This window comes from Plectropomus leopardus, chromosome 20 (assembly GCF_026936395.1).
Source record: "Plectropomus leopardus strain MGB_pleo_1.0 chromosome 20, ASM2693639v1, whole genome shotgun sequence".
Classification (NCBI taxonomy): Eukaryota; Metazoa; Chordata; class Actinopteri; order Perciformes; family Serranidae; genus Plectropomus; species Plectropomus leopardus.
The window spans coordinates 17,525,806-17,546,841 of record NC_142195.1 but is presented as its reverse complement, the minus strand read 5'-3'; the positions used below and the strand labels follow the sequence as shown (position 1 = coordinate 17,546,841).

At 39.5% G+C, this 21,036-nt stretch overlaps 1 protein-coding gene across 1 annotated transcript in view; it reads right to left on the bottom strand.

Moving 5' to 3' along the window:
• Positions 1-21,036, bottom strand: part of sardh (sarcosine dehydrogenase) — a 49,721-nt gene that overhangs the window by 11,806 nt on the left and 16,879 nt on the right. The window contains exons 9-17 of the mRNA XM_042508865.2: positions 20,529-20,658; positions 18,672-18,758; positions 13,301-13,391; positions 12,907-13,048; positions 7,011-7,094; positions 6,630-6,743; positions 5,084-5,222; positions 3,359-3,472; positions 2,524-2,671 (exon numbers count right to left, since the gene is read on the bottom strand). Of these exons, the coding sequence (XP_042364799.1) occupies positions 2,524-2,671; positions 3,359-3,472; positions 5,084-5,222; positions 6,630-6,743; positions 7,011-7,094; positions 12,907-13,048; positions 13,301-13,391; positions 18,672-18,758; positions 20,529-20,658 (1,049 nt within the window). The remainder of the gene's footprint in view (positions 1-2,523; positions 2,672-3,358; positions 3,473-5,083; positions 5,223-6,629; positions 6,744-7,010; positions 7,095-12,906; positions 13,049-13,300; positions 13,392-18,671; positions 18,759-20,528; positions 20,659-21,036) is intronic.

The window sequence follows — 21,036 nt, the reverse complement described above, 5'->3', positions numbered from 1 at the left end:
ACAGAGCTTTCTTGCGGGATATCACAAAATTTCATATATTATAAATAAGGTTCATAATTACAAAACAGACAATCAAGCTCTGGTTTCACCCTATGGAGCACGCTGCCAAGCTGTGTGAGCGAAAAAGCTGCACATATAGAGACTCCCCCCTCCCTAGGGAGTTGAAATGAGACATCATAACACAGTTCCATAAATGCTGCAATTTTCCATCTCCTCAAACTTTAAAGAAATCAATTTGCTTAGTAAGAAAACAAACACTATAAGGTTGATTTTCTGAGACTCCTCATATGTGACAGGAACAATGAGGAGGAGTACAGCTGTGCAGAGAGAGGCGATACAGATGCTAATCTTGTTTTTATTATTGACACGCACACAAGGAAGCATCCACTGATGCAAATACAAACACTCACGAGCTGAGTGTGCTTTGGATGCTCAAGAAAACTCAATGAGCTCCATAATCAACATCTTTCAATGCATGTGTGTGTGCATGTGTGTGTGTGTGTGTGTGTGTGTGTGTATCTATGACCAAACACAAACACACACACACACATACATATATACATATATATTGGGCTACTGCTGCTAGTGACGCACTTATTTCTGGTTTGACGTAAGCAATTACAGCGAGAGGGTTAGAAAAATCTGAAATCTCAAATAGGGAGGACTGGGGAGGAGGGACTGCTGGATAACATCTGCAGACACATGAGGACTGAGCAAAAAGAAACTTAGGAGAACAGATGATGAGAAAAAGCCTCAAGGAAAAGAAATCGACACAGCCCACACAGAGAACAGAGTGGCCTAACCCTGCTGCTGGTAAGAGGGAAGAACAAAGATGTGGGGCGGTGAGGTTGGGAGGAGAGGAGGTGAGAGGGGAAGAAAAGATAGGTGGGGGGGGGGGACTCCAGCTTACTGTGTGAGTGAAGAACAAAAGGAAAACTGCAGGAAAAAAGAAGAAAGGGACAAACATGGACTACCTTGCATGTCTGAATGTACAGCAGCGTTCTCACCTGTGCAGTGTACGGTTTCTCATCCTGAGATAAAGAAATCAATGTATGATGGTTCTGACGGATGAGGGGAAAACAGGACTACTGGGACATGTTCAGTTCCAGTTATAGAACGTTTCTGTCTGCTATGAGGTTTTAGTTGTTAGCCTGCAATCCTCTATTAATCCTACAGTTATCACAATAATGCTAAGTCATAACAAAATGCCCAGGTACAGGTTGGCATGGCGTTAGTTTTACAGGTATTCGCTCAGCAACCAAAGTACAGTGCCTTGCAAAATTATTCACCCCCCTTGGTGTTTTTCCTGTTTTGTTGCATTACAACCTGTAATTTAAATAGATTTTTACTGGGATTTTGTAATGGACCTACAGCTTTGTCTGAAACTTGCTGGTTCTCATTGTGCTGGGTGCTAACAGATAAATATCTCATGACACCCCCCCCACATCACATTTATTGCTTAAATGCTTTTTCGTATTTATTTATATTGACATTTTGCATCTTGCAGTTTTTTGCATCATTTAGTCTTCTTGATTTAACTACATCCTAACATTTTGTTTGGTCTTATTGTTCGACATTCTTTTGTTATATTGCCTTCCGAGTATCCTGCTTTTGCTTTGTTGCCAAAGCAATCTGTAAACTCTGTTGTAAAGATGCTATACAAATAAAGGGATTATTATTACAGTGTTTTTATAGAAACACAATTTGTAGGAAAAAGAACTGCATAGTGCCAGTTAAAAAAATGTCGTAGGGTTGCCAAGGTCAGTAAGATTTATTCTCTGGGGACCATGAATATCTGCACAATATGTCATGGCAATCCATCTATAGTTGTTGAGATATTTCTCTCCGGGCCAAGTGCTAGACTGACGGACAGACAGATATTGCCATCTGAGAGGAACGTGCCACGAGACACATTCAGGTCCATACAAGCTTCAGTTCAGTTGCTCCTGCCTCCATGAGGTTTCATATGTTTTAAAGCAGACAGGTCCTTCTATGATTCAGGTAACAAAGTGACGGATCATGGCCATGGACTTCTAACCTAAGGTGTAAACTGTTGCTGAGACAGAGATGAAACTGCTCTGAGTAATCTTCATCATTACCACTCACCCAAGAGAAAAACAGATTTTAATTTACTTTGCAGGGTTCAGAGCATCATGAAACAGTCAATGGCTACACTAAAGTGCAGAATTACCCTCTAACCTCGCTGCCATTTTCAATCAACCTCCGTCCCTGCACTCTCTCACCTCTCATGCCTATGGCCAAGTCTTGAAAATAGGCACTTAACCTGCTCTCCTCTTATCGATCCAACAGCTCGTCTTTTCAGTTTCCCCACCTCGTGTGTCCGGGATGTGAATCATAACCCACCTTCAGACCGATCAGTCACGTTTTTCTTTTTTTGTCCTCTCCTCTCCACCGCTCTGCCCTCGCTCACTCCTTTTGTCCTTTTTCTTACCTGGATTCATAATTCATGACATTGTCTCTGTTCATTCATAGCCCTCCTCCCTCCCTCCTCTTTTTTCCCACCTCTTGGGTCCCTGGATGCTGATCATCCCCATGTCCTCAGAGTGGTCTGTCAGCTGGCAGTGGAAGCCTCGGTCCTGAAGAGTTGTTCTGATGTGGTTCCAGTTGTGTTCTGCTACACCGCCTCCGATGGCCAGGTAGTATGCATCCCCTGGAGCAAAGGTCGGAGAGGAAAGACAAAAACAGCCATCAGGTTGAGGATGACAAAATACCACAAAATACAACAACTCACAGAAAACTTGAAGGGACAGTACAACTCTTAAATCACAAATACACATTTTCACTTTTACCTTTGGTGCTATTAATCAATTTATCTGTTGTGCTGTCTGCCTTCTCTACAATATAATGGATATAAATGGCACTATGATCTATATAATATAGATCATATATATAATATATTAATCTGACAACAATTCTTAATCTAATAGCTTGGTGAGCTTAGTGAAGAGTACGCTTATACATGGCATTTAGGCCATATATGGAGTAAGGGCCCCCTGTGCCCTGCTTTTTGGGGTGAAATGTCCCTTTGAGGACAAATAAGACACAGCACATGACAGCTCCATCAAAATACAACAAAAGACAGATTCATAGGTAGAAGAAAATAATGATGAAAACAGCAGATGTACAGTATTGATGGATACAGGGTGACAGAACAGAGCAAAAGAACAATAAATCCAAAATAACAAACAACACTATGACAGATATATCCAGCAAGAGATCGAGTGCAACTGTGAGAAAACACAACAGTGATGGAAAGTGAAAGAAAGGAATGCAATGAAAGAGAAAGTGACAGATACAGCAGATATAAAGAAAACAACAAACAATCTCAGTTTCTCACCATTGGACTGCGGTGCCAGGGGCAGGTTGGCAGCACCGGGCTCCAGTCTGCTCACTGTCAGGTCAGCCTCAGCCCCTCCTCTCTTATTCAGCATGCAGGTATACACAGTGGAGCCTGAAACGCACACACAAACAATTAATTCCCGTGGCAGACTTCGCAGGCCAATTTAACGTGTGCATTCTCTTGGAACCATGCCGACGGAAATCTCAAAATAAAAAATTAACCAGGATTTGAGGTCAGTCTTGTGTTTGTAACCAGTTCTTTGTGAGCAATCCAGTTTGTAAGCTTTCGTGTGTGTGTGTGTGTGTGTGTGTGTCTTTGTGTAGTTTCTCTCCCGTGTGTAAAGTGTACTGACTTCTTTCATAACTTGCTAGTAATTATAAGCCTTTGCCTACAGGGACACACGCACCCTGACGACACTTAAACTTCGTCTTTTGTGAGATGTTTACCAAGGACACGCCTAAAATACAAATTCCATCAAAGCTGAGAACATCCTTTCACAAACATATTCATAATGACAACATCATCAAAATAATTTCCAAATGAATGAAGTCTGTATCTAATTAAAAGAGACAAAATATTCACATTCCTGTCATCTTCTGGCCACAGGAGCTGCTGGCTGTGGTGACATGCTAATCGCGGCTGTCCCTCAGTCATCTCTCATCTGAATGAATGATTGATGTTACCGCCTCATGCTGTCACTGGTATTAAGGAAAAAGGGTGTGTAAGTGTGTTAGCGTAGCACAAGTCGGGCCTGCCGAGACATTAAATATTCTCAGAGCAAGTGCGATCACTGTAATTGCTGTAAGTGAGAACTGGGGGCAAAGAAAGAGAGAGAGAGAGAGAGAGAAAGAGAGTGATGGACAAAGAGACTGAGTAAGCAAGCTCGAAAAGGCTTTTGAGAAACTACCGTCGTGAGTGGGCTGAGATGTGATTGTCATAATGAGTGGAGGATCATAAAGTGTAAGTAGATGTTAGCACAAGTAATCAAACAGGCTACTGAAAATAAACAGCTGCTGTTCAACTTTAAAGGGTTATTCCAGCATTTTAGTCTTGCACTTAAATTACAGTTGTTTTTTTTAGTGGGGTAGCTTGGTGTGTCAGGGCTTTTAAAACTGAAAAATTCATCAGTCTTACATGACAGCCCTTTGGCCCTTTGCTGACATGCAGCAAAGGGCCGAGGCCTGAATCGAACCCGCAGCCGCTTTGGCAAAGACACAACTTCTGTATATGGGGCGCCACTCTATCTACTGAGCCACCAGGCTTCCTATCTGTCTTATATCTGTCCCTGCATTCTTTCCAAGCTTGATCTCTGTTTCTGAAAGCATAACGCTGTCAACTCAGAGGAAATCTGTCCTGTTCAGCAGTGAAAACAGACTGTGACTGAAGCAGGAAATGTGAAGAAAGCAGAGAGAAGAATATCAGGAGCATTTGGAGCTCTGCCCATTTTCACATCTGTATTCACCTGTCACTGCTGAAAGCACGCACAACTATCAGTTTGCCTGATTTTGAAAAGTTCCAAAAAAAATCAGAGAGGCTTGATGCCGACATTTGACAGTGATATTTGAGATTTTGTGGACGGGTGGACTGTTTTGCTCTCATGTTTGGCATCTTGTTTAGTCTCCCTAACTGCCCTCTTCATTCTGTCAATCTTCTCTCCCATCTGTCTGCGCATTTGTGTGTGTGTATATGTGTGCGTGTTTGTTCTCACTGCAGCACACTGACCTGGCTTCTTGTTGACATCAGCAGTGAACAGCCAATCAGCCGCCTTCTTGGCATCTGGTCCAGTGAGATAGAACTTTCCAAAGTAGGACATGTCGAACACTGCCACACCGTGTCTACATGAGAGGCACTCACTCTTTATCTGCATTAAAAAAAACAAAAAAACACATCCAATTAGCATATATCCTGACATTCAATAAGAGTCTTCCTCTCTTTGCCAAACACATCATGTCTAAAATAAGGCGTTCATATTTGGAGCCAGAGGAAACATTCATCCCAACTGTGAAATTAAAGGAAAACTAACTGAGAGGTTTGACGTCAAGGTTGGTAATTCTCCCCCTGTCCTCTGAGCTGCTGCGTTAGATGTATATGCACTTTATGCACCATAAACCTCACTAACTGTTCTCTCATCACTGTCAGATGTCCATAATTGTTATTTCCCATGAGGACACATGTTCCCTTTCCTCACGGGAGCCTTCAGAGACTATTCACACTCATCTGGTGACCGTGAAATTTCTTTCGCCCGTGGGTGTTTGATAAACAGGAAGTTGTGTCTATCTCAACTCTTTGAAACCTAGATCAATATTTGTTTTCCTTTCACAAGCATGAGTGAAGCAAGGTAAATCCATTTGATTTGTTTAGAAAACTTGCCAAAAAAGAAAATGAGCAAGAAACTGGCAAAAGGTGATAAGAAAGGAAGAAAATGACAATTACCTGAAATTTAGTTTTTAAAAAGGAGAGAACATTATATATATATATATTTCCATGATATGATATTATTGCGATTTTAGACATATTGCTGAGTATTGTGGTAAAATATATTACAATATTTTGCGATTACCTTTTTTAACTGCAAATTATGTCCCAAAAGGAAAAGAGTGTCAACATCTGTATTATCTAATATGATTAAGTTTTTGATCCGTTCATCTCACAACAGTCATTTTTATTACAGCAAAATGCATCCAATGAACTAACAAAAGTTTAATTTGTATTTTTAATATTCATAATTTATGTGATAAAAAAATCAATAGTTGGGGTCTGTGTAATGATACAATATTGCCACACAAAAATATCACAATACTATGTATCGATTTTTCCCCCCACTTCACACACATATACCCTATATGCATATATATATATATATATATATATATATATATATATATACTGTATATGTATACACACACACACACACACACACACACACACACACACACACACACACATTCACACACATTTTTAAAATATTTTTCTATTTTGTTTTTTATATACAATATTATTTCAGCATTATACAGTATAGCATTTTGTAATTACAGCCCTTTTTAGGTAATTTCCTTCTTCACTGTTTTATTTTTACTTTTCTGTCATAATCATTTTCAGGTCATTTTCCTGTAATTTTTTAATGTATTTTTTGCTAATTATTGGGTAATTTTTTGTGAAGTTGCTTTCTTTCAATGTGTTTGAAAGAAATCCAGCCAACTTGCTCAGGTTTTAAAGGATTAAGAAAATTGTTCTACGGAATAACACAAACTCACGCTTGTTGTCTTACCACGTCATGATGTGGAGGGAAGTCAAAGGTGTACTCTTTTCCCAGCAATTCGTTGTATTTGTAGTTCATATTCTTCTTAATGTCATACGCTCCATAGTAATCGTAGTCTTTAACCTTTGCGATAACACAGACAAACAAATTGTTAGAGGCTAATTAATCATCCATGTGCAGAGAAGCACAAAGCACTGGGCCACTTGCTGTGTCAGTGTCGCCCATTATAGGCAGTCAGCTGGTTCCAGCATTCTCTATCCAGCAAGCCTTGTGGAAAAATTTGCATCTTAATTGTTTATGTCTTTCCAAGTGCCTTCAGTCAATACGTGGTTGCAAATAAATCATTAGTGTGCACGTGCGTGTGTTTAGTATATGCGTGTGCCGTCTCACAGGGGCGGGCCCGTCTTTGTTGAACCAGCCAGGTCTCTCCCAGCCATGTCTCTCCTGGAACACACAGCCCTGCTCCGTCAGCACCTAGGACAAACAGTCACACACACAAAGAGGTGAAATCAGTGCAGAATGTAAGTGCAGCTGAGCATGTTTACTATTTGGTGTGTATTTTGGAACAGTTACACAGAAACAGATGGTTAAGTTGAGAAATCTGGATGTTTTTGATTCTAATTAAAAGGCATATAGTTACAAAATTGTATAGTCATAAATTGATTCTCACAGTCATCAACTTCAAACTTCATACTGACAGAGCTAAACACATCAATTGCCAAAGACACAACAGCTGCTGAATCTTCCTTAAGGGCATTTTGACTGCTGTTTTTGAGCAGCGCTAAATTAGTTTTGACAACTTGGTAACTTTCTGGCTAGATTTGGCAACTTTTCAGACCTTCTTAGTGACTTGGTATTTCTATCCAGCGACTTAATCAGACTAACAGGGACAAAGCCTAGAAATATATTGCAGTTCATTCCCATGCATGCTGCTCTCAGATCTTTTCCCCTCTCTCCTCTTTCCATAACCCTGTATACAAACAAATGTACAAATTGTCATAAATGTGCAAATCAATGTTTGATGTCATCTGGTGACTTTTTTGCAACTTTTGGAAGCATTTTTTTATGGACACTCAAGTGATGACAAAATTGAAAGAGTATCTCCTCATAAACTTGCTAACTAACAGTTGGGTATTTGCACATCAAGCAGAAGCAGAGCATCGTTTTTAGCAGTCGTGATCCTGACCACCTGAGGAATATTAGCCCAATATTCACTCTACTTCTAGCTCTGTTTTGGTCTCTGCCATTTTCTGACTCTTAAGTGCTAAATTTATATTAACCTACCTGAGGAGATCAGGACTACAAACTCTGTCTCATTTTTAAAATAACATTTAAAAACCCACTTTTTTAAAATTGCTTTTAAGTGATTTCCCTTATTTTTATTACATTTTATGTGCCAGATTTTTCAGTCACTTTATTTTTTCAATTTTTTTAAAAAAAACTGTTTGTATCGTAAAGCTCTTTGTTACTGTGTTTTGAAATTATTATTATTATTATTATTATTATTATTATTATTATTATTAATAATAATAATAATAATAATAATAATAATAATAATATATGTTCAACAGACTGAAACAGGATAAGAGAGAGGAGGAACCCACACCAATTTTGGAAAGCGGCTTTTAGGGTTTTAGGTGTGAATTAAGATAGTTACACACTCACACCCATTTTTTATGGCTATTGTGTGTTTTGTTTTGTGTGTGTGTGTGTGTGTGTGTGTGTGTGTGTGTGTGTGTGTGTGTGTGTGTGTGCGCTAAATCGAACAGTAATGCTGACCCCAAACAATGTGCTCAAGGACACTAAATGAACTCTACAGGGTGATAACAATAAAAAGATAATACTTCATCACTACAAGCAAACTCCTTCCACATTGCACGCAGTCATCGTCAGTATAAAGCAATGATGACGATGCTGATGATTAAGTGTAGCTTTAAACCCAGTACAGCACCACATGGGATGCAAATTAATTCAGCCTAAATATTAAAAGTCAATCTAACATGGGAGAAATTTATGAAAAGTGATGGAGACACCATCTTTAAGCACAAACTGTTGCAAATTTAGAACCCTTGTTAATTCCTGATTTCTTGACCAGTGTTAACATGAGATATTTCAGCGCTCACCATCATCCTTGTTGAAACTGACAGTCGCCCACAGTTAGTAGGTATGTTCTGCTATGCTCTCCTCCTAGCAGGCAACTAGCTGTCTCTTGCCAAAACTTCCCACACCGAGCTATATTTACCATCCGTGCTACCGAGGTGGAGAAAACGTGTGAGCAGCAGTGTCAGAGATGGCCTGCTCTGAAATAATCTCATATAGCCTCCTAAAAGAAGACAGTCGCATTATTCGCACAGGGACAGCTCCCATAGCGGATCAAGCTCCTTAAGTACTTCTTAGCCATAAAACATAGTGTCATGATCAGAAGCAAGAGCCAGTATCATGAACAAAAGCTCATTTAAAAAATAAGAATTAGACTTCTGTGTGTTTTTTTTTCTTGTTCTGTCACCCCTACATTTATCTGTGGCTCCCCAACAGTAGGAAGACCAGTTGCTAGGTGATGGCCCTTGATGAGTGATTAGCAGGGGTCTAATGGGCTTGCAGCCGAGGGTTGGACCAACACATTCTCACAGGGACTGTGCTCTCCTTCGAGCTACTGTCTGTCTACCTGAGAGCAGTTTTTTATGTCTTTTTACTGGTGTACACTGTAGCTGACTAGCATCAGATCTGGTGGCATAATTATAACGAGCATAACATGATACTACCTGATCCAGCACTTGTTATGCAAATTGAGGTCTTAAGTGCTGGCTGGAGAGAGCTGTAATACTAAGGAATTAAATTGTAATGGTACAGTGTTGTGCAACAGGACACTATGTCTGCCACAGCTGCCTCAAAATAACACTGCATGTTGACACAATCTACTGAGCTTCTGAAGTGTCGAGCATCTCATATGTTTTACATTAGATCCATTCTTTTATTTTGAAGGGCTATCCATACTGACAATGTCTCAGTGAAATTTAAATTGCAAGTGGTCTATAGGCGGTCTGTGGAAAAACTGTGCAGGTGTTTTGACAGGCATCATTCATCATGGTGTGTTGCTGTTAAGACAGTTGGAGCTCTCTTTATATCCTGGAAGTTAAAACTACGCTTGACAGTGATGTTTGCATTGTACTAGAAGTAAGACTCATCGCTTTTGTGTTTTACTGATTTTCATTAAACAAAATAATCTGAGTTGTTGAGTTTAGTGGTCAAAATCATAAATTTAGATAGTAATGAATTCAAAACACATAATAGAAATTAAAGGGAAACAAGCTTATAACAAAAACATTTTTTAAAGAAGTTACCATTCCTTCATGTCTTTGCTCATTCTGTACAACATCTTTTAAAAAAAAGCCCCTGGGGAAATCTGGTTAATTATGCATGAAAGGTGTCAGCGAAGCTAAATAAAACAAGCTGTAAGAAAGCAGTGGGCATGATCTACAAAATACATTGACAACATTGCTAATGCAATTCGTTTGACAATAATCTGTTCTGAAATAATGCCTGCATGCATGAGCAGGGGAAGAAATTGCTACAGTTAAAAGGTAAATGAAGTCTGGAACAGGAAAGCAAGGCTAAGTGGGTCATTAATGCATAAAATATGTCAGCGAGGCCCATTAAGAGTTTATGTTGGGCTAAGGAGAGAAAGGAAGCTGAAAGACATCCGAGACCAGGCTACCGAAGCTAAGTGTATCATTTATAGTCATTTTGGCAGGGATCGCATTAATAAATGTAGCTGCTGGGGATAAGTTACACAGCTAACTGCAGTCAGACTGAGCTTGAATCTGCTATTTGCCTACAGACTTGAGCAAAGAAGACATGAGGAGAAACAGAGGGATAAACATACTGAGAGTACTGAGAGGGATGCGGTCAGAGTTGACAGATGATATCTGTGCAAACACTTGAATCACCAGGACTTCAAGACTACAAAAGCTGGGCAAAATATTCAAGGACAGACATGAGAGAACACACACACACACACACACACACACACACACACACACACACACACACACACACACACACACACACACACACACACACACACACACACACACACACACACACACACACACACACACACACACACACACACACACAGTTTGTACCACATTCCCATTTGCTACTTGAATCTGAATTTTAGCATCAACAACTGAAGCGAACTCAGTTCAGTGTCGATTACAAACATTCATGCTTAATTAGATGTTGAGGCATGCACAACCCTGTGGTTTCTACAGCAACTTTTATATGTTCATTTTGTCACATGACTGTCGTGATGACTGACTCAAAACTCATTGATCATTTCTAAGGTCAGAACTGAAAGGCATGGAGAGGCAGCCTTTTTTAATTATGCCTCTAAACTCTGGAACATGTATCGTTTTAACAATAATTTTCATTTAAAGTAAGTCATTATTATTATTATTCTTAATAAGAAAATGGGGGACAATCCAAGGACACAGACCTTTAGCTTGAAAAGCGACTCAGACTCAGCCAGCCCAGTGCAAACTCCCTGCCTGAACAGTGAACTTTCTGTTGCTGCAATTACAAAGATTAGACCCAGCCTATTGTGAACCCCGGTCCTGGTGTTTGCACCAGCCGAATTCAAGTTGCTTCAGCCGCCACTGTAGGCCTGTCTCCAGTGTCTACATGGACACAGATGGAGCTTTCTGTCCATACTCTGCATTTCTTTTGTTGTTTTTTTTTTGCACCTTTTCTGAAAAGCTTGTGGATACAAACAAAACAGAGCAGTGCCACCGCGGATCATGGGGGCATCGTAGCATAGTTCAAGTGAGATATAACTGTCGGAGATGACATTTTAAGAATGGTGCAATGGAACAACTTAGTAATATAGTAAAAATAAATCTCTGTCCACATTGTGTGCATGTACATTTTAGTAAGTAAAGTTTGTCTTTCACAGCAAGGTCATCAAATTCTTTACTGGAATAAAAACATTAGAAATAAGACCATATAAACAGTAATTAATTTATCTATCAAGTTTCTATGCAGTTTATGATGCTGCTGAAATAAATGCCAGAAAGACTGTCATGAAATGTGAATTGTTTGGGAAATCTGATTCATGATATTCAATGTCAAGAAGTGCATGATTTAATTTTTTCCTGTAGTCTAGGGTTAAAAGAATGAACGAAAAACGCAGAAATCGCGATAAGGAATGGTAACACTGGTAAGAATCTCAGTACACAATTAATTGGCACCCGAGTATCGTGATAGCACTGAATCAGGAGACAAACATATCGTACCAGATTTATAATTATTCAATCAGATGCTGCCGCTACAGATGTCAATAGAGGGAAAGAAATGGCGGCAGCTCTTTTTTCTCTCAGACAAAACAAAGATTGGAACGAGAACAAAGACAGTGGCAACCACAGGAAGAGAAAGAGAGAGGGAGAAACAGACATTACAGTCTGAACAGACGGATGAATAGAAGAGGAAATTGTGTTGGGGAGGATGTCAAAAGACAGAATACCAGATGAGAGACATATGAGTGAAGGCCGTGGGTAGATGCATGGAAAAAATAAACTGAGAAAGGAGCGAAATGAATGGCTGAAGGAGAAAAAGGAGAATAGAAGTGAGTCATGCAACCTCTAAAAATACAGGAAGTGATCAAAGACGACTGGTCGGGTCATATGGCAGCAGAGTAGCTCCTGTGACTTAACAAGGTGAGCTGGTTTCATCTATGTTAAGAAACCTTGTCAATAAAGGTCCAGATAGTTTTCCCCTCAGCTATGTTTCATCCAAAAGGTGTCTGTCTGTCTAAATCCAGAGAGATACAACACTGCCTACACTTTTTCACAGAAACTAAAAGCTCTGCTTACCTAACCGAGAGAGCCTGAATAGAGCCGAGGCTGAGCTTAATGGTTATCAGATCGAGGAAAAAAATATATGAATGTGGTTTCGTAACATCTCAGGGATAGGTGCCGGAATAGAACATTTCTGCTTTTTGCTTTTTTATTTGACTTAAAAGACTCAATCAATAAAGAAAATCACACTGTATACTGGGTCTATGTGTATTTTCAGGATGAAGAAATTCTTTTCATTCATCAGCTTCATCTTTCAATTTTGTCTCATTTATAAAGTTGGTGTATAAAGAAGAGAGAGTAGAAAAGATTAAACCAATGGTTCCTTGACATAAATGACTGATCAAACCACGGTTGAAAGAAGTGTTATTGACTCACATTAGAGTTGTTACTTTAAACTCCTCAAGACACATATTGTTTAAATGCTCATCTACCTGATGGAACGGGTCCTTCCTCATGTTTCGGCTGGCCAGCGGCTCGTCAAAGGGGAACACCACAGAGTAGTTTTTAGCATACGACTCGTGGCTTCTCTCTCTGATCCATTTTGCATTGTCTGTCAGTGAGTGATGGAAACGCCTGAGACGGGAGGGAGAGGAATTCAAAAAGATTAACGCTCATTAAAAGTCTCAAGGATTTAGACTTCATTAAAACTTCATTATTCTGGTTCCTGCTGCCCTTTGATAAAATGCCAAACGGAAACTCAGAGACATGTTCTACTTTACAGAGTGGCACCATACCTGTGCAGCCTTCTGTGATTAGTCATTGCTCAAATACTTTTGTGTTTCACCTCTGTAGGTTTTTACACAGTCTTAAAGTGCATTGATGTACCTGATGTCATAGCCGTACATATCCTTCTCAGGGCGGCCATGTATGATCCAGTGAGCCAGCTCTCTACCACAGCCACCTCCCATCATCATGCCTGAAAATAAACAGAGAGAGACAGAGAAAGAGAGAGAGAGAGAGGGGATAACAAAGTGTTATAAACCACATCTCGTTATCGCATTAAGTTCCCTCTAAAAAAAACTACTGCTGAAAGTATTAATTCAATTAAGGCATATCCTAATCAATTTTGAAATCGTGTTGCATCATGCAGATAAGAAAGAGAAAAGAAACTTGACACATTCTTCTCTCAAATTTCAAAAATGCACAAACTGCAAGATTTTGAAATGACACATCACTCACTACAGGATATTATTAAGATAACCATGCCAGAGGGAGCATTAACGCACCACCTCACTTGATCTGTTACAACAACCTTCTGTAATGCTGACAATACTTTGCAGTGAGAAACTAGAATTATCGCCTCGCGGTTGTATGCCTCCACACATCAAAAGTTAGTCTAGGGGTTAGCTTTCACTTGCTGGTGATATCATTTACAAACAGTATCCGACTATTCTGCACAGTTTACCTTTCAAAGCTGATAATCACTTGTGTAAACTATTAAGCAAAAAGGGCCAACTCAATGGTTCTATCTATTTTTCTTGAAAGTGAGGATTTGATTAAATATCCTAGGGTTTTTGTTTAGAGCTGTATATACAATTATTTCCCACAAGTCTGAATTTGATTAATTGTTAAGTCAATGAAATTCAAGACAAAAACGAACAAATTAATTGCTAATTAAAATGATCGTTACTTGGGGAATAAACACCGTGTTTGTATAAAATTGTCACAGATTACTAGCAGGGAAATGAAAGCGGAAAATCTGAACATAAAAACAGGATCTCTCTTCCCTTTTCTCTCACTGATAGTCTATCTGCAGGACTCTAAGAGTGTCTCATTAATTTGGAGAAGAGAAGCGTTTTTATCCTCTGCAGCAGCCTCTATATATGTCATATGACCTACAGAGGATAGTTCTGACCTTTGTTCCATCATTTGACCCTTGCTCAGAGCTGCCCCTGAGCAATCTGACCTCATCAGCTGCACCAAGCGGTCGCAGCATTCTGTTTTTTTCAAACAGACCAACAAACGAACACTAGCAATCCAACATTTTACCCGCCTATTCCCAAAACTGCTGTGTTAATGAACTGCTCCCTTTTGGCATCCCCCTTCTTGTGTGGTGTTGCTGCTAATTTGCATACATCATGCATGTTTGTGTGATCTTGCATGTGTTGCGAGCACAACATCAATATGCAGCAGCACGCTCAGTGTGTCCTTGCATCCCTCCTTCCTCCCTCCATCTCCATCTCTCAGGGCGTCCCCTCTCCCTTTATCTCTCATCGCTTCACTCATCTGCGGACAATGCCACTCCAGGCCAAGCCTGGGCGGATGTTTGAATGGCGGGATGGATGGATGGGAGCAGGGGTAGAGAGATAGATGGAGGAGGGTGGTACGAGGATGATGGAGTTCTCCCAAGACAACTTGGAGACAACCAACAAGGCAAGGTGGCACTGATAAATGTCACCCAGGATAACTACACCGATGTGTGAGTGTGCATCTTCGTGTGAACCCTCATGCTTGTGCTTCCACTTGTCTTATCATCCCTTCTCTCTGCCTTTGTGCCTTCCTTCTCCTACCCCACTATCAGTATCTCACTGCATTATTGTTCGTTTATGCTGTACAAACATTTGTTCCTTTCTATGTCATTATCTGTCATCCCCCTCATCTGCATGGCTCTCAGATTTTTTTTTAGATAGCTGCTCTCTCCGTTTCTCCTGACATTTACAGTGATGCCGCTAGTAATCCAAAAAAATGCTTCAAAAGAGGAAGAAAATACACATAATTTTATTAGTCCTTCTCTACCATAGAAGCCTGATAAGCATACTGATTTGCAGGTGAAAGTACTCCTAAATATCTAGGTCAAAATAATATAACTTCGGATAAAATGTTTTAGAATTCACTTAAAGCAATACTCCCAACATTTTAAACAATGCACCCACCTAGTATCATTTTAAGAAGTATTTCACCAATATACAAGCCTTCATATAAAACTAGGCCATCTATGCAGTAGAAAGACACACATACTTTTGAAACTGGTGCTACATGTCCACAGAAAAAGAGGGAAAAAGGTGCTTTTGCTAAAGAGGTAGAAAACCTACAACTACCAAAATGCCAATAATCACTCCTGCTGGTGGGTGACGTGATGTGGAATGGTCTGTGTGAAACAACAGCAGCTGGACAGATCTCAGATTACAGTTCAACAGTAGGCAAAAACATGTTTCTAAAAACATTTGAGGTGAGAAGTATACAACGCATTAACAGAATCTTGGTTTATAGTAGACATTTCTTGCCAAATTTCTGATTTCTTTCTTTCCCCTGTGTTTTTAAAAGAAATCAAATCAATTTGCTCACCTTTCAGAGGTTTAAATGTTTGTAAAAGGTGTCTGAATGCAGCACAAGAGAGCTGTTGTCAATCCAGGTTTCAAAGGGTTAAACGTAAATAAACAAAATGTGAAAACAACAACAGTCTCAATTCATAGCACAAAACTGCATTTAGTGAGATGTGATTTCGTCTCAGGCCTTTTCCTTTTTCTTTCTATATGGATTCAAACTCCTCTTTGGGGCTACCATCACCATATCTGTTGTCCTGTAGGACAGCCGTAGGGGGATCAGGTCCTGTAGCTTTTTGCATCACTGACTCTATTCTTGCAAAAAGCATCATGTCACTGAACCCAATTTTTTTCAGTCTTCACTGCATACTGTCTTAAAAGCAGGCATTTTTTTGTAGAATGGGATGAAAAAACTCTTCAAGTCTAAAGGTGCTCTGTATTGTGATTATGAGCAACATGGTGACACATATAAGGAGTGCAGCAACCTTTATCAGAACAAATAAATGCACTCAATGTTCAGCTTGATGGTTTCGACACTGAGAGTAAGTAACTTAAAAAGGTTGCTAAGCAACAAATACAACTCCTACAAAGCAAGTAGAGTTACTGATTGCTTGGAAACTGAAATAAAAGCAAGCAAGCAAAAAGAAACAACTGGAGGCTTAAAAAGTTACCGAGCACCCAGTGATGGATTTTTTTAATGTGAATGTGTCGACTTTGACCCTGTGGTTTCTGAATTAGCCCACTTGTCACAGCCTGCCTTGAGCCAAATAAGCCATGTGACTTCATGTGTGTGCCTGTGTTTTTGTGTGACAGAGTGTAATGGACACAGAACTTTTCCCTTGCCAGAGGGACAAAGAGGCGGGGGGGAGAAAGACTGACGGGCTCAAAGAGGGAAGGTAAACAGAAGGCATGAGGAAACACGGACATTATCTAGCTCCTGCTTTGATAAAAACTGGATGTTTTGTTTGTGCGGGTGCATGCTGAGTGCAAGTGTGTGTTTGTCAGGCAAGTAGAAGGAATTTGAAATATCCTTGCTGTGCGTTGCCAGTGGAAAATCCTTAATTATCAAGTCACTGTTACCTGATGTATCGGTGACGCTGGGCCCATTTCAATGAGCTTGGGGACAGCATGACACATCAAAACTAGAGGACGAGGGGACTACAATAATTTATGCACCCCCATTCAAATAGGAAGATAGGAATTTTAATTTTTCATTTGCACTAAGAAGAAAAACAAAAATGTGCAATATGGGGTGAAAAGGGGCTGAGGCATTGTTTTAATTTATCTGTCCTTTTTAGGAAAAAAAATCATTTAGTCTTTAACTGACCAAATTTAGTGAAACATTTCCACTGCAGTTTCCAAAAGCCTGAGGTGACTTCTTCAATCACTTATTTTGTCTGACCAACAGTCCCAAACTTGAAGATATTCAAGTTACAACAATATATAACAGAGGGAGCCAGACAACCTTCACATTTAAGACACTGAAACCAGCATATGGATTTAGTACTTTAAAACTAGAATTACCGGCTAGTAATTGTATGCCTCAGCAAACCAGTCACACTGCTGTTACAGTGAACATTCATGTCAGTCCAGACTCAAACGCAGCTATGACAGATGACAATACTTCAAATATGGATGTTACTGTAAAGAAGTAACAAGTAAAACACACACAATTCCCTCAGAGTCTCCTTGAGCAATCACATTGATGAGAATGACACATATGAGGTCACAGTGACCTTGACCTTTGACCTCTAAATCTAATCATGATTGTTGAGTCCAAGTGGACACTTTAGCCATATTTTAATAAATCCCCTTAAGGCCTTTTTGAGATATCATGTTCATCAAAAGTGTACATTTGTGCCAAATTTGAAGAAATTCCCTAAACATGTTCTTGAAATATTGTAATCATGAGAATGTGTTCAACACAAGGTCATGTTGACTTTGACCTTTGACCATAAAAATGACTTGCACAACTAATCCATCATCAACTTTGTTACAGATTAATTTTGTACCAACAGACTAAGAGCTCAACCATCTTATACTTTCTACACAGCATAAAACCATAATCAATACAGGTCCAATGAATAAAGTATGAGGTAACATGTAGGATACATACAGCATCATGTGCCCCTTTGTTAACACAGAAAAAGTGTCTCATGGTTAAGTGTTTGAGTAATAAGAGAGCTCAAGGACAGCGAGGATCAATCAGCAGTCTGCCTCCAACTCACAAAAACTACAGTCTGTGAATGTTATTGGTGTTGAAACCATTTGCTCTCTCATTAGAGCTCCACCTCTCTGTGCCTCCCAACCTCTTGTCACAACAACTTCAGAGCTCTACCCTGTGATCTTTTGCTCTAATGCAGAAAAAAAGCTCTCTCAACCGTCTGTTACTGCTGATAGCGATTACTTTACCCTTTACACCCCCCTCTCTATGTTTTTCAGATTGCTGAGATACTTACATTCCTCTCTGTCTACTGTCAAAGGTAAGGTTGTTGTTTGTGTGTGTGTGTGTGTGTGTGTGTGTGTGTGTGTGTGTGTGTTCTTCATGGACTCAGTGAGAAATGAAAAGCTCTCCATTATTCATTTGTGCCTTGAGAGTGTCCACAGAGATTGACGAACGCTGGGTCAAAGTGTGGAAAAAACACTCTTCGGCCATTTCTTCTTGCTTGTTTTTTTCCCCTTGCTTATTTTGTCATGTACTGCCGATTGCTTTGACCTTTCTAGCTCTATCATTTCATGGTTCCCTCGAGGGAAAGCTCTACATCACAAAGTATTTGAAAGCGTATCACTGCGAGTGATATGTATCATCGTTTACAGTCTTTACACTCTCTATCATCCTTGTGCACTCCTAATTTCTCCCCATTCTTTTTCTTTTCTTTCTTTAAAAGTCTCCCTCTGTTGTGTTTCGATCTTGCTGTCACTACAGCACTTACCAGCACTGTTAAAGCCGCAGCCCAGGAAGAAACCTCTGACCTCTGGGGCTTCTCCCATCAGCGGTTTATGGTCGGCTGTGAATGATTCTGAAAACAGACAGTGAGAGAAACCTTGTAGATAAATGCAGCAACAAATGTAAGACAGAGAAACTTAACACAGAGGTGACATATTTCCCAAATAATATTTTTTTTTGGCATAAAAGATGAATGAAATTAAAGAAGTCCATGTCTCTCTTTATGACGCTGTAAGTGGTTGTGTTAGCTACTTCTAGAAAGGTACTATATGCAGTCTTTTGGGCTAGCTGCTTTGCAAAATGTCAAATGTCAGATTTCCTGGCTAAATAGCAAATGAATAATGACATAAAATAAATAAATAGTACCATTGTCTTAAACTGGGAGTTGAATGGAGGGCTGATATTAATTTAGTTTCTGAGCATTCAGTAGACCAACTGGTGTGGGACGTGTTGCCTTGGTGCAGGAGCAGGCGAGCCACTCGTATAAGAAGATAAAAGCAACACAGCAGTAATCGAAAGTTGTTTGCTATTTACAGGCTGTGTGTTTTTAGCTGGCTTTCTGTTGTTATTCACCTGCAGTGGTGTAATGTGGTGAAGTAATTATGTTACAGAACTTGAGTATTTTTTGGGAGTATCTGTACTTAACTTGAACTTTTATATTTCTCTCAACTTTAACTTTTATTCTATTATATTTCCTATATCAAATGTAATGTAATGTTATTTTACTCCACTACATTTGCCCTAAGCATTTTAGTTACTTACTGCAAAATAGTGAAGGAGGGGAGGAAGAGAGGAAGGCAGTAAGAGACGGACGGCAGAATGAATAAGAAGGAGAGAAAAACTGGATTTTGTTCTTTAAATTCTTTGAGTTGCAAAAAGACCTTCTTTTTCTTTACGTGTAATGTATGTTCCGTTTTTAAGGTGGTGCACGTTACAAAGAAAAACTTTTTCTGTTTTGTCTGGTCACGAAGCACCAATTTCAAAACTACTTGTGTCTTTTTACTACATAGACAGCCCAGTTTTTTTAAAAAGACTTTTTCTAGCAGTGAAATACTTCTTTAAAGTGTGGGTCATGGTCACGGCGATACTCTGCAACAACTGTGATGAAATCGGCATTTTCATCTCCATTTCATCTGAGCTTCCTTACCCTCAGAGCTCCGTTTTTTGGGGTTTTTTTTAAACTTTTGACCTTAAGTCATTTTTCTTCCTATCATAGTGTGCTTCTATTTCCTACATTTTGGTTGTCGCTGCCATTCTGTACATTTAATCTCCCCGTCTTTACATCTCTCTACATTTTCTCTTTATAATCTTATTTCTCTATTAACTTCACAAGTTCTGCTGCAGTTTCTTTTTCTTTTTCACATTTCCTTCTCAATTTCTCTGTTTTCTGTCTTCCATCCCTACATGTGTGTCATTTGTTCCACTTTTTTCTCTCCAAACAGCTGCATCACACTATGGTGATGAAAAATCCAATTCAATACTGTAACTCTTCAGGCTGCACAGCCACAGGCCTGTTCACTCAACCACGTCAGCCACTTGATATTGCCTGGACGGGACGTCAGGCTTGAGCTAATCAAACTATCTCCTCTACAAACATGACACATAGTCTGCTAGTTTAGGTATTCATGAGCAAATGCAGTATTGGAGTGCTGCATAAGATATTTTACAGACGGATACATTTCACTTTTAAATTAGAATGTGTCCAATTTAAGAAGTGTCATGGAAGTCGCTTGTTCCCTGCTGTAATGCATAATGTTATAAGAAATTTGCAAGAAGGGCTTGCAGGATTTTCATTAAAATGGATCCTTATGTGGAACTGGTTTGTGTGTGTGTGAGAGAGTACCTGGTCCACACACAGTAGACTTGATGCCAGTCTGCTCCAGGACAGGAACTCTGTTGATTGCCCCCTCGATATGTTGCATGAATACATCCCAGTCCAGGTCAAACAGGCTGAAGGCAAACTTATCAGACACCTTGGGAATAAAACACACCAGAAATGTAATTGAGGTTTTCTAATCCTGGCAAAATTCAACAGTCATTTTTAGAAGCAGCTCATGTTGGGATGTTTTCAAGGATCAATGTTTTCAGCTTCAGTACAAAAAAGAAAAGTAAACAAAACTGATTTTTGAACTTGCTTTCAAACAGATTTTATGTTTCAAGTCAATTATGGAACATACAGCAACGACATACTGATCTTAGTATAAAGGCGCTCTTACAAGGGGCACATCTTCCCTTTAGACAAAGTAATGAAAAATTATGAAAAAAAATACAAATTAGTGACAGATGAGTAAAACAGGGTTTAATTACAGAATGCTAATGTAAAAATTTGTGTCATTTTGTATTATACATAT